The sequence below is a fragment of the Mustela putorius genome, unplaced genomic scaffold, assembly GCF_011764305.1.
Source record: "Mustela putorius furo isolate JIRA1106 unplaced genomic scaffold, ASM1176430v1.1 tig00003987_pilon_pilon_pilon, whole genome shotgun sequence".
In the NCBI taxonomy this organism is placed as follows: domain Eukaryota; kingdom Metazoa; phylum Chordata; class Mammalia; order Carnivora; family Mustelidae; genus Mustela; species Mustela putorius.
Window position 1 is genome coordinate 16,887,361 of NW_025422126.1, and position 13,132 is coordinate 16,900,492.

At 34.7% G+C, this 13,132-nt stretch overlaps 1 protein-coding gene across 2 annotated transcripts in view; it reads left to right on the forward strand.

Moving 5' to 3' along the window:
• TMEM135 (transmembrane protein 135) overlaps positions 1-13,132 on the forward strand; it is a 254,709-nt gene that overhangs the window by 44,469 nt on the left and 197,108 nt on the right. For both annotated transcript variants that reach the window (XM_004763554.3, XM_045071497.1), the window contains exon 4: positions 3,366-3,399. In XM_004763554.3, coding sequence (XP_004763611.1) covers positions 3,366-3,399 — 34 coding nt within the window. The remainder of the gene's footprint in view (positions 1-3,365; positions 3,400-13,132) is intronic.

Genomic DNA, 13,132 nt, shown 5'->3' on the forward strand with positions numbered 1-13,132 from the left:
CTTTGCTACTTTTGTATTTGTGAGGCAAACACTTTTCTGATTCTCGGTTTTCAGTAGAGTAAGGATAATAGTGTCTACACTGCATAGGACTATTGAGAGGATAAACTCTGATTTCAAGTATTGATTATACCTTGTAGATTATTAAATTTTATGCATATGTAAAATAATCTGATCACATCTTTGCTTGCTGATCAATTGATATTACCAATTTTCCCTCCTGTTTATTGGCTGTCTTTTGTGATTATATTTCTATACAAACTGTATGTCTCTTGTCTGTTCCTTTTTATAGGGCTGAGTTCCTAGTAACACTTCTTCTAGTAATTCCAGAACCATTTGTTTAATGCCTGTTAGATGCCAGGTACTGTTGCAGGTGTGTGAAATGTGAAGGTAAACAAGATAATCTTTTTTTTTTTTAATTTTTAATTTTTTTTTTTTAAAGATTTTATTTATTTATTTGACAGAGAGAAATCACAAGTAGATGGAGAGGCAGGCAGAGAGAGAGAGGGAAGCAGGCTCTCTGCTGAGCAGAGAGCCTGATGCGGGACTCGATCCCAGGACTCTGAGATCATGACCTGAGCCGAAGGCAGCGGCTTAACCCACTGAGCCACCCAGGCGCCCCTAAACAAGATAATCTAATCTTTGCCTGGTGGTTAAAGATAAACAGTTAGAGTATCAGGTTGATAATTTGTTGAGTTTTAGAGATGGAAATAGATCAGTGGGACAAATACATTAGTTTACTTCATAAGGAAATGCATAATCAGCACTGCCACTGAAATTGGAGAGACACTTTGGTTTTGGTTTTGTGATTGTGTTGATTTTTTTCTTCATATGTAAATAGCTTTTGGTAAGAATAGGTATCACTTGAGAAGGATTTAAGTTTTCTGTGTATGTGTGACTCTTGGATGTTGATGTTACCCTAATTTTTCTTTATTTACTTTACTTAAAATAAGTACTAGTAGAACACCTTTGGTTTAGAATTAGGTAGGAACTGATAAGATCGGTAAAGATGAGTAAGAACAATTTCAATTCATTTGTACAAGTCATAGATAAGAAAGCTGTGAGATCATCTTATCATTGATTTTAAAATTCCTTTTTAGAGGAGCGCTAGAATTCTGTTGTTTTTGGAGGACATTGGGAGATGGAGAGGAGAAGTGAGATGGGGGAAATCGGAGTTGGGGACAAACCATGATAGACTTTGGACTCTGAGAAACAAACTGAGGGTTTGAGAAGGGAGGAGTGTTGGGGGTATGGGTGAGCCTAGTGGTGGGTATCATGGAGGGCACGTACTGCATGGAGCACTGGGTGTGGTGCATGAACAATGAATTTTGGAATACTGAAAAGAAATAAAATAAAATGGAAAAAATAAAGAATTCTTTTATTTTACTAAGGTGTGTTAGGACCTGCTGATCAGGTTCGTTGCCTGCAGGGTTTGGTTCCATGAGTTCGCCTAGATCTCCTTACCCCTTTCAACCAGAGTAGGTCCAACATTATGTTTATATATTGGTGATAAATGTATGTTTTTTTTCCTTAAGTAGTTTTTATGTTTAAATGTAAGTTAGGTAACTAGTCTTGTTCCCTAGTTTAATTTTTTAAAAAAGATTTTATTTATTTCACACACAGAGAAAGACAGTGAGAGACAGCACAGCAGGGGGAGGGGCAGGTGGAGGGAGAAGTAGGCTCCGTCCCAGGACCCTGGGATCATGATCTGAGCTGAAGGCAGACGCTTAACCTGTTGAACCACCCAGGCACCCCTTGTTCCCTCATTTTTTTTTTTTTTTAAAGATTTTATTTTATTTATTTGACAGAGAGAGATCACAAGTAGGCAGAGAGGCAGAGAGAGAGAGGAGGAAGCAGGCTCCCTGCTGAGCAGAGAGCCTGATGCGGGACTCGATCCCAGGACCCTGAGATCATGACCTGAGCCGAAGGCAGCGGCTTAACCCACTGAGCCACCCAGGTGCCCCCTTGTTCCCTCATTTTAATGAAAAAATTAAATTACAGAGTACCAAAGAATTAAAGTTAAATGAAACCCTGGTTTTTGAGCTTCAGTTGTTCAGTTAGATTGTATGGCCTCCGTGTGGCTTTAGTGATATTAGAAATCTTATTAAGCCATTTTAAATAGTGAACAATCTAGATTATATATGACTAGATCTGACTTCAAGATTTCATTGACAATGTTAATATGAAGACCTGGCATGAAATTTAAGTGAAAATGATTTGATATTGGTACTTGTTTTATTTGCAAAGTTTTTTTTTTAAGTACTAGAAATTTTCAAAATTGAAACTTCAATTAAGTTTTTATTATTTTCAAAGTTTCTTTTTAAAAAAATTTTTTTTAAGTGAAAGAGAGTGATGATGGGGGGACAGTATGAGAGGGAGAAGCAGACTCCCCACTGAGCAGGGAGCCACATGTGATGCTTGATCCTAGGATTCCAGGATCATGACCTGAGTTGAAGGCAGACACCTAACTGACTGAGCCACCCAGGTGCCCCGTCAACGTTTATTTTAACTCTGCCCTTAAACTCTTAAAACATTGAAGACTTCTTTCCTAAAGAATAGCCTTTATTCATGGCTTTACATGCAGTATAAGTTAGATGAGGTGATTAAATATTCTTTGACTTTCTACCTTTATTTTCATTAAATAAGTTTGATAAGTGTATAGTTTTTCCCTAAAGTGACTGTTTCTTGAATGTTCATTTGTCTTTTGGCATTAGAAAGTTCATTTAGTGCCTAACTACTCACTTAACAATGAAGTTAAAACCAACATGGTTTAGTATGATTTGTAAGGACATCTAATAAACAGTTGTACTGTGTGTGAAATAAATAGAAGACATGATTTTTTTTTTTGCCATAAATGTGCATTGTTTTGGCCTTGACCTTGACCTTTCGGCAAGATGAATTCTTTAGGGTTCTTTATTAAATTTAGATTTCTTTAGCGTAAATGTAGAGTAATGGCAAATTATACTCCTCTTTTTATTAATTCATAATGATAATAGTAATTTTTAAAATAAAGATATAATTAACACATAACATTATATTAGTTTCAAGTATACAACATAATCATTCAATAATGGTATATATTGTGAAATGACCATTATATTTAATCTAGTTAATAATTATAAGGCAATAATAATTTTAAATTATTTCAGTTAATGGCCACCAAAATAGAATGTTTAATGAGCACTGAACAGAACGACTTGTAGAATCTATTTAGATCCAGTTGTTAGGGTACTGAAAACTAAGTTCAGTGTAATCTGTCCTTTTTCTTAACTCCTCCTGATAATCGTTTTGATTTCTAAAAAAATGATAAAGTGAGTATTAAGTCATATGGATGCTTAATCTAACTCTCTTTTTAAAATTATTTGCAGGAGAGGGCTGCTCACAATTTATATGGCCAATTTGGTAAGTAATTACTTTGTTGTTGTTGTTGTTGTTGCTTTTGAAGTTTTCCCATGTATTTTTTTTATCTTTCTTTTTTAAATCAAGTTCCCTTAAAAAAAAAAAAAGGGAAAGGTACTGAAATTTCAGAAGATCTTGTCTCTGTTTTGAAGGATAGTCTTAAATGTTTAAAAGAACCTTGATGCCATCTATTTATTCCTATCATATGTGACTTATTTTCATTTATTTCAGGAAGAAAGTGATTCACTGCCCTTTGCCCTTCATGACTATTCTTTTCTTTAAGTGTAGATCTTCATCTTTGATAGGATATATATCTCTATGTCTTTCTCTGTATCTTTAATTTCATTTCATACTCTGCTTCTCTTGCCATTTCTTATGGGAGAATGATTTAAGGATGAGCTTTTGTGATGTCATTATTCTTGGACATTAGAACATTGGTCCCATTTCCAAACATAATTAATGGTTCTTCTAAATTTCAAAGTTTATAAGAATGAAATCAGTGTTGTCTAGTCTAATATTCTTTATGGTAACTATAAAATCAAGATTATATAATTTTCATTGTTAAGTCCATTATTTAAAAATACATTTATATGAAAAAAATTTAAAGTTGCTTAATAGAATTAATAGGCAACATTGAAAAATTCAGCTAAGAAAAAAATATTTATTTATCTGAGGAGTTCCTGAATTCTCTAACAAGGGAAAATAGTTCAAAGTTCTATTTAAATACTCATTTCAGGTATAAAATAATTTAATTTTTGCTCTGCATTTATCATATGTCCGTTACCATGCTGTCTGCTGATAGACAGGATGAAGATGTTTCTTATACTTGTGGAGTTTGCTGCTTAGTGAAGAAGTCACAATAGAAATAATAATGTTTGGAAAGGACTGGAATATAGATTATAGCACATTGTGAGAACCATAATAGTGACACCAACCTATTGTGGGTGTTGCTCTTCTTTCTCACTTTTCAAGAAACATAGAACTATTTCTCCTTCATGCTAGAATAGATTTGAGTTTTAATGTTTTTTTTTCTTTAACTATGAACATGCTTTTCTATAACTACCACATGGTATATACTTTAATACCCAAATAACATTTCTATTTAAATACTTACCTTTAAATTCTAAGTAAAGTTTCATAACCTTTTTTTGTGTGTGTGCCTGGTGTAGGTTGTTAATTCCTGGAGAGATGATTTTGACTTTGTTTGATATAATCAATGTAGGAGATTGCCCTTAATATATTATATCAATATATTAATAACATATTAATATATTTTTTAAGAATAAGCCTTTAGTTGAAGGAATCATACATAGCTTCATATGCAGCTGTAACAAATACGAAAGAGATCTCATATACCCTCCATTTCCTCTAGTAGTAATACCTTACAAAATTATAGTAGTATCAAAATTATATTGATGTATTTACTGTAGCTAAGATAGAGAACCTTCCTTTTATGACAAGAATCAAAACTTAATTTTGATCTTTTATTAAGGACTTTTTTATCATTAACTACCAAATTTTAATGAGATTGAAGGTCTTTTAAACAGACTTTGACCATGTTTAAAGGAAAGTGAACTTAGACATAATATATTCTGGGTACCAGTGATAACCCAATAAGCTTGATTTTCTTTATCTAAATAGAGCCTTTTATTTGTACTATTTCTATAAAGCTGTTTCTTTAGTAGGAGAGTAGTTGGTGCAGAGTAGGTGAAGATTTAAATATTTTCAGAGAGACTGAACTCAGCTTTAAGAAATAACTTTATTCTATCACTTGATTGTATTGCTTACTAGACTAAGTTGTTGGCTTATAACATCAACAACAGTATTTTGAAATGTTAGGAGCTTTTATTTTAAAATTATTTATTATATTAGGTATGTATTTCTGATTTGGAAAAGACAGAAGAGCATTAAAAAACAACGTAAAAATCATCTGTAATTTCACCATGTAGTAATTATTACCAGTTTAGTGTTTTTTATGTCCTTCCTTCTCCTCCAGTGTGTATAAATGCATGGACATAGATGCACATTCACAATCCACATTATATATCCTTTTTCAAAAATTGGGGACATATTATTTTGTGACATCTGTTGTTACTGTGCTGTATAGTTTTATTGCTCATGCTATTAAATAATCAGTTTTTGGAGGTTGTACTCTTACCTTTCCACTTCTTGTTATATCTTTGTGATAATGGGTTGGTTTCATATGTATATGTATATATATAGACCCCCTCAAATTGTTTGGAGACAATGAGATAATAACTGTTTGGTTAGTAGCAATATCATCTTGTTATTTTTGGTTACGATAGTTACCTGTTCTTAGTCATTTTGACCAGGAGATTTCAAAGGCATTGACTGCCTTTGAATGAGTACAAGCTGGAAGAATATGCAGAACTGGCTTCATATTGTCTTTATTGTAATTTTTATTAGTAAATGTTTACTGCATGCACAGCACTTTTGATGTATTGGGACACAAATATAAACCATTATTCTGTTCTCAAAATTAATTTTGTTGAGGGTACAAGGTATATCTAGATCTGAATTTAAAATGAATAGGTAATTAATAGTACAAGATAGTACATTTATGTCGAATATGTGATAAGACAATACAGTCTTTTAAACTTTAGAAAAGGAAGTTAGCTTTGGGTAGGAGCAATCAGAAAGTTTTATGAATTACATGGGACTTGAACCTTGAAGAAAGGAGGGAACTTGGAGGCAGCTCTATCTTTGAGACATGTCATTGGTGACCATGGGACAAAATTCTTACCTTTCCAAGAATTGCCACGCTGGGGTCAAGGTTTAGGAGCCAAAAAAGGATAAGAACTGTTGAGCATCTACTGTGTTAGACACTGTAAGTGCAATTGGAGTCATTAAAATAAGCAAGGTTATATGGTTTCTGCTTCTGAGGGACCTTCTGCTTTACTTGGGAGAGGAATATATTGATAGTTGTCTCAAAGCAGAAAATAGGCTAGTGTTTGTACTATGCAATTTTGAGTATACCTTCTGCTGGTTGTGTTTGTCTTAGTGTTATAGAGAACAAGTGAAGAGTCAGATACTCTAAATAAAGGGCATTTCTTTCTTTCTTTTTTTAAAAGATTTATTTATTTATTTATTTGAGAGAGACAGTGAGAGAGAGCATGAGAGGGTAGAAGGTCAGAGGGAGAAGCAGACTCCCCATGGAGCTGGGAGCCCCATGTGGGACAGATCCTGGGACTCCGGGATCATGACCCCAGCAGAAGGCAGTTGCTTAATCAATGAGCCACCCAGGTGCCCAATAAAGGGCATTTCTATTAGAGCTTTTGTTATTATCTGAATATCTTATCTTACAGTTACTCTTATTACCCATGATATCTGTCAGTAAGCCCTGGCAAGTCTCAGTTATTAGATCAGTAGTTTTTAGCCTTAAGGATTAGCTAGCAGTTTTAAGAATTACAAACTTAAGGCAATTGACTTACTAGCTTTCTGAGAATGGTTTCTTGTTATGTGTTTGTTAGCACTTTTGGAAGGAAAAGTGTATAACTTAAAAAATAGTATAGTTTTTTTTTTTTTTTTAGCTTTTTAGAATTGATAGAGAATTAGTTGTTAAAGGGTGAAATATATGAAAAGTATAGACAAGGTGTAAAGAATTAAATATTTTCTCTAGCTCTGCCAAAGATAGGGCTCTAAAATGGTGGAGATGTTTTCTTGGGGCTAATGTACTAAAACTAATTACAACAAGAACACCAGCTGCTTAGATTCAACTTCGCCACAATATTATTTTAAAGAGAACACATAAAAGTTTGCATTGAAGATTTCCCTTTATTATGTTTGTTGTGACAATGACAGGGTTCCAGTCTTTCAAAGTTCATCATATACTGCTAACAGTTGTTTAAAATGTGATGTTAGGTGTAGTTCATTTATGTTTAGTTTAATTTATAATTTATGACATTTAAAAATCTTTCTATATAGGTCCGTTTGAAAACTTTTCTCTGCAATTTCATTTATGCAACCAAGCATTCAACAGTGCATGTGTTTTAAAATTGTAAATATATATTTAGTAGGCCTGCTTCTAGCATTTGTGTTTTAATTTTAAACATGCAGTGTCCTTGATTAAAACATCTGTATTTGATTTTTTAAACATAAGGTTTGAAAATGTTGATTCGTATGTTTTCTTGTAAGGCCACTTGAATTTAATTAGATTTAGCAGCTACTTATTATATATCAATACTGTGCTGTGCACATAAGGATACAAAAGAAATACAAAATGGATTGTAAACTAGTTGGAGAAATTTGACAGGTGAACTTGAAAGAAAGAAACTGAAAGTATTAAGTTAAAAAAACAAAAGCACCCTTTCTCAAATTGCTCCCTTAAGCCTTCCCTCTGGAGCATATGACATCATCCATCCGTCCAGTTGCTCAGGCCAGAAATTTAGAGTTCTCACTCTTTCTTCTCTTTAGACTCTCACTTCAATCCAGTAGGAAATCTTATTCCACTTCTGAAATATATTCTAGATTTTTTTTTTTTAAGATTTTATTTATTTTATTTGACAGAGAGAGAGATCACAAGTAGGCAGAGAGGCAGGCAGAGACAGAGGGGGAAGCAGGCTCCCTGCTGAGCAGAGAGCCCGATGCGGGGCTCGATCCCAGGACCCCGAGATCATGACCTGAGCCGAAGGCAGCGGCTTAATCCACTGAGCCACCCAGGCGCCCCTGAAATATATTCTAGATCTTAAAGTGACCCACCACCTCCAGTTATAACTGGAGCCCTAACATCTCTTGTTTGCATTTTTCCACTCTTGTCTTCCTGTAGTTTCTCTTCCATATGTGGAAGTGAGAGTCATTGTAAATACAGATTACAGCACGTTGATCTTCTGCTTAAAACTCAGAAAAACCGTCCCTTCCCACTAGACACCAAATAGAATTCAAATGCCTTACTCTGGCTTACAAGGCTCTGACTTATACTTTTTCGCCTCATTCTTTACACTGGCTTTCTTTCTGTCTCTTGAACACTTGAAGCTTATTCTTTTACAGCGTTAACATTTGCTTTTCTTTTTGCTTGGAAATCTGTTTCCCTAAATTTCTTGGCTAGCATCTCCTCCTTACCTAGTTGACCCACTGTCACCTGGTGAGAAAGCCCTTTCTTACTATCATAGTTAAACAAGTTGCCCTACCTCTCTATTTTGTAACTCCTAATCTTACCTTTTTTTGTGGCATTGATAAGCACTGAAATTGTTTTATTTGTTGTTTTTTTCCCCCTCACTGTGTATAAGCTGCTTAAGGTAGAATTTTTGTTAGTTTAGGAGAGAATTTTGTCTTGTGTTTCTTTTTCTTTCTTCCTTCTTTCCTTCCTTTCTTTTTTTTTTTTTTTTTTAAAGATTTATTTATTTATTTGACAGAGATCACAAGGCAGATAGAGAGAGAGGAGGAAGCAGGCTCCCTGCTGGGCAGAGAGCCCGATGCGGGGCTCAATCCCAGGACCCTGGGACCATGACCTGAGCGGAAGTCAGAGGCTTTAACCCACTGAGCCATTTGTTTCTATATAAATAATTTAATTAATCATCTTAGGGATTTTAAGGTTGGAGGTTAAATCTTGAAACTGTTAGGGGCTCTGCTATAAATGACTTGGAGTACTATTGCAAGGTCGGTTAGACCAAAGGAAAAAGACTGTAATTTGTTTTTGGGTATAGCTTATCATCATAACTAGTCTTCATCATCCAGGTTTATTTATTTATTTTTTTTGCTTGAGAAAGATAATATAAAATATAAGGAAATTAAAAGAGACAAATGCAAAGGACAACTGATAAAAATAAGTACATCTAAAAGAAGCAGATGTGAAGCAGAATTTTATCAAGGAATATAAATAAAAGAGACAAAGAAAAGCAGTGTATAAGAAAGGAAAATGCGGGGCACCTGGGTGGCTCAGTGGGTTAAAGCCTCTGCTTTCGGCTCAGGTCATGATCCCAGGGTCCTGGGATCAAGCCCCGCATCGGGCTCTCTGCTCAGCGGGGAGCCTGCTTCCTCCTCTCTCTCTGCCTGCCTCTCTGCCTACTTGTGATCTCTGTCTGTCAAATAAATAAATAAAATCTTTAAAAAAAAAAAAAAAAAGAAAGGAAAATGCAAGATACAAAACCAACCCATATATTAAGCATTTGGCTTCCATTGACCTCTGAAGGGGGGTGGTAGCTCCTCTTTATTACTGGCATGGTCTCTGATGACACCCTGAGATAGGGGTAGGGAAGCAGAGGCCTAGTTATCAGCCAGTGGGATGGAAGTCTTGGTATGTGGTAATCTCTGACTGTACTTGGCATTGGTATTCTCTGACTTAGTACTTCGTGTACTCGGACTCTTCCTCATTGGAGGTGTTAGAGTCCCTAGTATAGCTTTGTGAGGGTGATCATTTGGTCATTGCTGGGGGTTGGGTCACAGGGTTTTTTTTTTTTTTTTTTTCTTTTTGTTGTTGTTATGTTTGGCTGGAGTAGAGTGGTTATTGTTCAGAAGTTTGTGTTTTGGTAGACTGCCTTTATCTTGGTCCTTTAGCAAGACAGAGTAGATTTTTGTCTGTGCTTATTAGCATTTCTAGTTTGCCAGGCTTCTTCAGATATAAGACTGGAATATATAAGGCTACTTACCACCATGTCACTCTTTGGATTTTATGATCTGTAGATGATCTGCTCTCTTTTTCAATTTTCAGTTTTTAATGTTTGCTTTATATCTAATGTCCAGGGTTTTTAGTTGTAATTAGTGGAGGTAAGGAAAAGATGTATGCTGGATCTTCCTAGAAGCAGAAGTCCTTCTTCATTTTTTTTTTTTTTTTGTAGTCAAAAATAATCAAGCACTTAAGAAAACAAGGCACCAAGATCAATATCTGACAGAAACAAATAAACAACAAAACAGACCTGCAGAGACTGTGTATATTGGGATTATCTGAAAATGTGATAAAACTTGTATGTTGACCATGTTTAAAATCGAAGATGACTTCTGATGCAGGCTAAATTGGAGTAACAGGGAACAGATTTACCCTTCTGCCTGAAACAACAACAAAAAACCCCCCTGACAAAATAAAAGAAATAACAGTTTTCAAAACATTGTATTTTAAGTAGTAAAGAATAGTGATCCTGAAAGATTGGAAACTAACAAGATGAGCCCTGTGATTGCTTTGGCTTCCTACGCGGAGAGCATTTCTAGGCCATGGAGAAGGGGTGTAAAACTGAGCCTGACTGTGCCCCAGAGTTGAGAAGATATAGCCAGGATTCCAAGGAGACAAAGTGGTTAAAGTTTGCAGGTGGGAGAGGAGAACGATGTGCAGAGGATCCCAGCAAATAGGTGACTTCTGATTGGTGCATGCATGTGAGGAATCTGCTGAGGTTGGGGAAAGAACCAGCCAAACCCATTAGAGAGGAAAAAAAATTCTCTTAGCTCCTGCAGGGTTAGGAATGGTTACTGTTCCCATCATTAAGAGTGGAAAATTTCATAATTTCCAAGGCACTGTGAAGAGTTAGAAGCATTAGAAATCATTAGAAGCATTAAAAGGGTTTTACCTCAGAATGGGGCAAAATTAGCCCTAACTAAACTGCTTTGGGCCCAACTAAAATAACCACCACTACCACCACCACCACAACAAAACAAACAGTAAGATGTGAAAGGATCTGTTTCCAAATGACTGTATCCCAAAATAAATCTAAAGAAAATTATGGGAACACAAAAATATACAGCAATCAATAAGATAAAAATTACAATGTCTGGCATACAATGAAAAATTGCCAGGCATGAAAAGAATTAGGGAGAAGGCCAATAGTGATGAGAGAAATCAATCATTTGAAACCAACTCAGAAGTGATACCTATGATATAATTAGTAGGCAAGGACTTCAGAATGGTAGTTATTATTGTATTCCATATACTCAAGAACCTAGGAGAGATATTGAACATGTTAAGCAGATATGGAAGATATAAAAGAGATCCAAATTAAACTTCTAAAGATGAAAACTGTAACATCTGAGATGAAAAATACACAGGGTAGGATTAATGGCGTGTTAGAACTTGCAGAAAAGATTAGTGAACCTGAAGGCATAACAATAGAAACTATCCAAAATGAAACACCAAGAGAAAATAAAAAAATAGGACAGAATATTAGTGATCTAATATGACAACTTGAATAGGCTGATATGCATATGAAGTCTCTGTAAGAGGGAGGGCAGGAGGGTCAGTGAAAGCATTTGGAGAAATAATGAATAAAAGTGTCTCAAACTTGTTAAAAAGTAAGCCGTCATGTCCAAGAAGCTTAATGAACCTTAAGCACCCTGGCAACAGGAAGGAAACTGTATTATTTAACCCAGTGATAAAGAAAAAAATCTTGAAAGTGTTAAAAAAAAAAGAAGAGAAACATTTTATTTTGAGGAACACAGATGATGACAGCAAATCTCTCATTTTGGCATAATGCAGAGCAGAAGACAGTTAAGCAACATCTTTAAAGAACTGAAAAAAAGGAGCTGTCAACCTAGAGTTGTATACCTAGAAAAATATCTTTGAAGATTTTGTTTGCTTTTGTTTATTTATTTATTTGCTTACTAATTTGAGAGAGAGGGAGAGAAAGAGCACGGAAAGGAGCAGAGGGAGAGGGACAAGAAGATTTTGTGCTGCGCTTGGAGCCCCACGTGGGGCTCAGGACCCTAAGATCATGACCTGAGCTAAAATCAGGATTCAGAGGCTTAATTGACTGAGCCACCCAGGTACCTCTAGAAAAATGTTCATAAAAATACAAAGATAAAGACTTTTTCAGACATAAGAGACCTGAAGGAATTCATCACCAGCAGACCTATAGTAGAGGAAATGTTGAAGTTTGTCAAGAAGTATTCAAGAAAATGCTAACAGTTGTATGTATATCTAAGTCTACACAAAGAAATGAAGATCACTGGAAATGGTAACTATATAGGTAAATTAAAAAAATACTTTATATATATATCCCTTTAAAATTATAATTGTAAAAATAATAGCAATGTAGTCTGTGAGGTTATAGCATATGTAAGGGTAAAATACGGCAACAATAGTAAAAAGTTCAAGAGGGGGGAATTGAAATGTGATGTAAGGTTTTTATAGTATTTGGGATATAATAATCCTAAATGTTTATGTGCCTAATAAGAAATCTTCAAAATAAATGAAGTAAAAACCGACTGGACTGCAGTGAGAAATACACAGATTCACAATGATACTTGAAGCCTATAGCATTCTTTTCTTAATAGTTGATAGACATGGTCAAAAGAAAATCATTATGCTTATAGAATAATGCACAACACTTAAATTAACACTATTAAAATAACACTTAAATAACACTATTAGCTAACTTGATATAGTTTACATTTTTTGAATTCTCTATCAAACAACAGAATGTACATATTTTCAGGTGCTGTTAAGATTGACCATATTCTGGACTACAAAATAAGTGTGGGAGGATTCAAGGTATACAATTTGTTGTTTAGCCACAGTGTAATTAAATTTGAAACAAGAGATACTAAAAAATCCCCAAATATTTGGAATGAAACATACTTCAGAAGATATCAAAAGGGAAACTAGAAAGTGTTTTGATCTGAAGAAAAAAGCAAACACAATATATCAAAATTTGTGGTATGTATTTACTGCCCAGTTAGAGGGAATTTATAACACTAAACGTCTATTTAGAAAAAGAAGAAAGGTCTTAAATCAATGATTTCAGTTTTTACTTTAAGAAACTAGAAAAAGAAGAACAGTTAAACCCAAAGAAAGCAG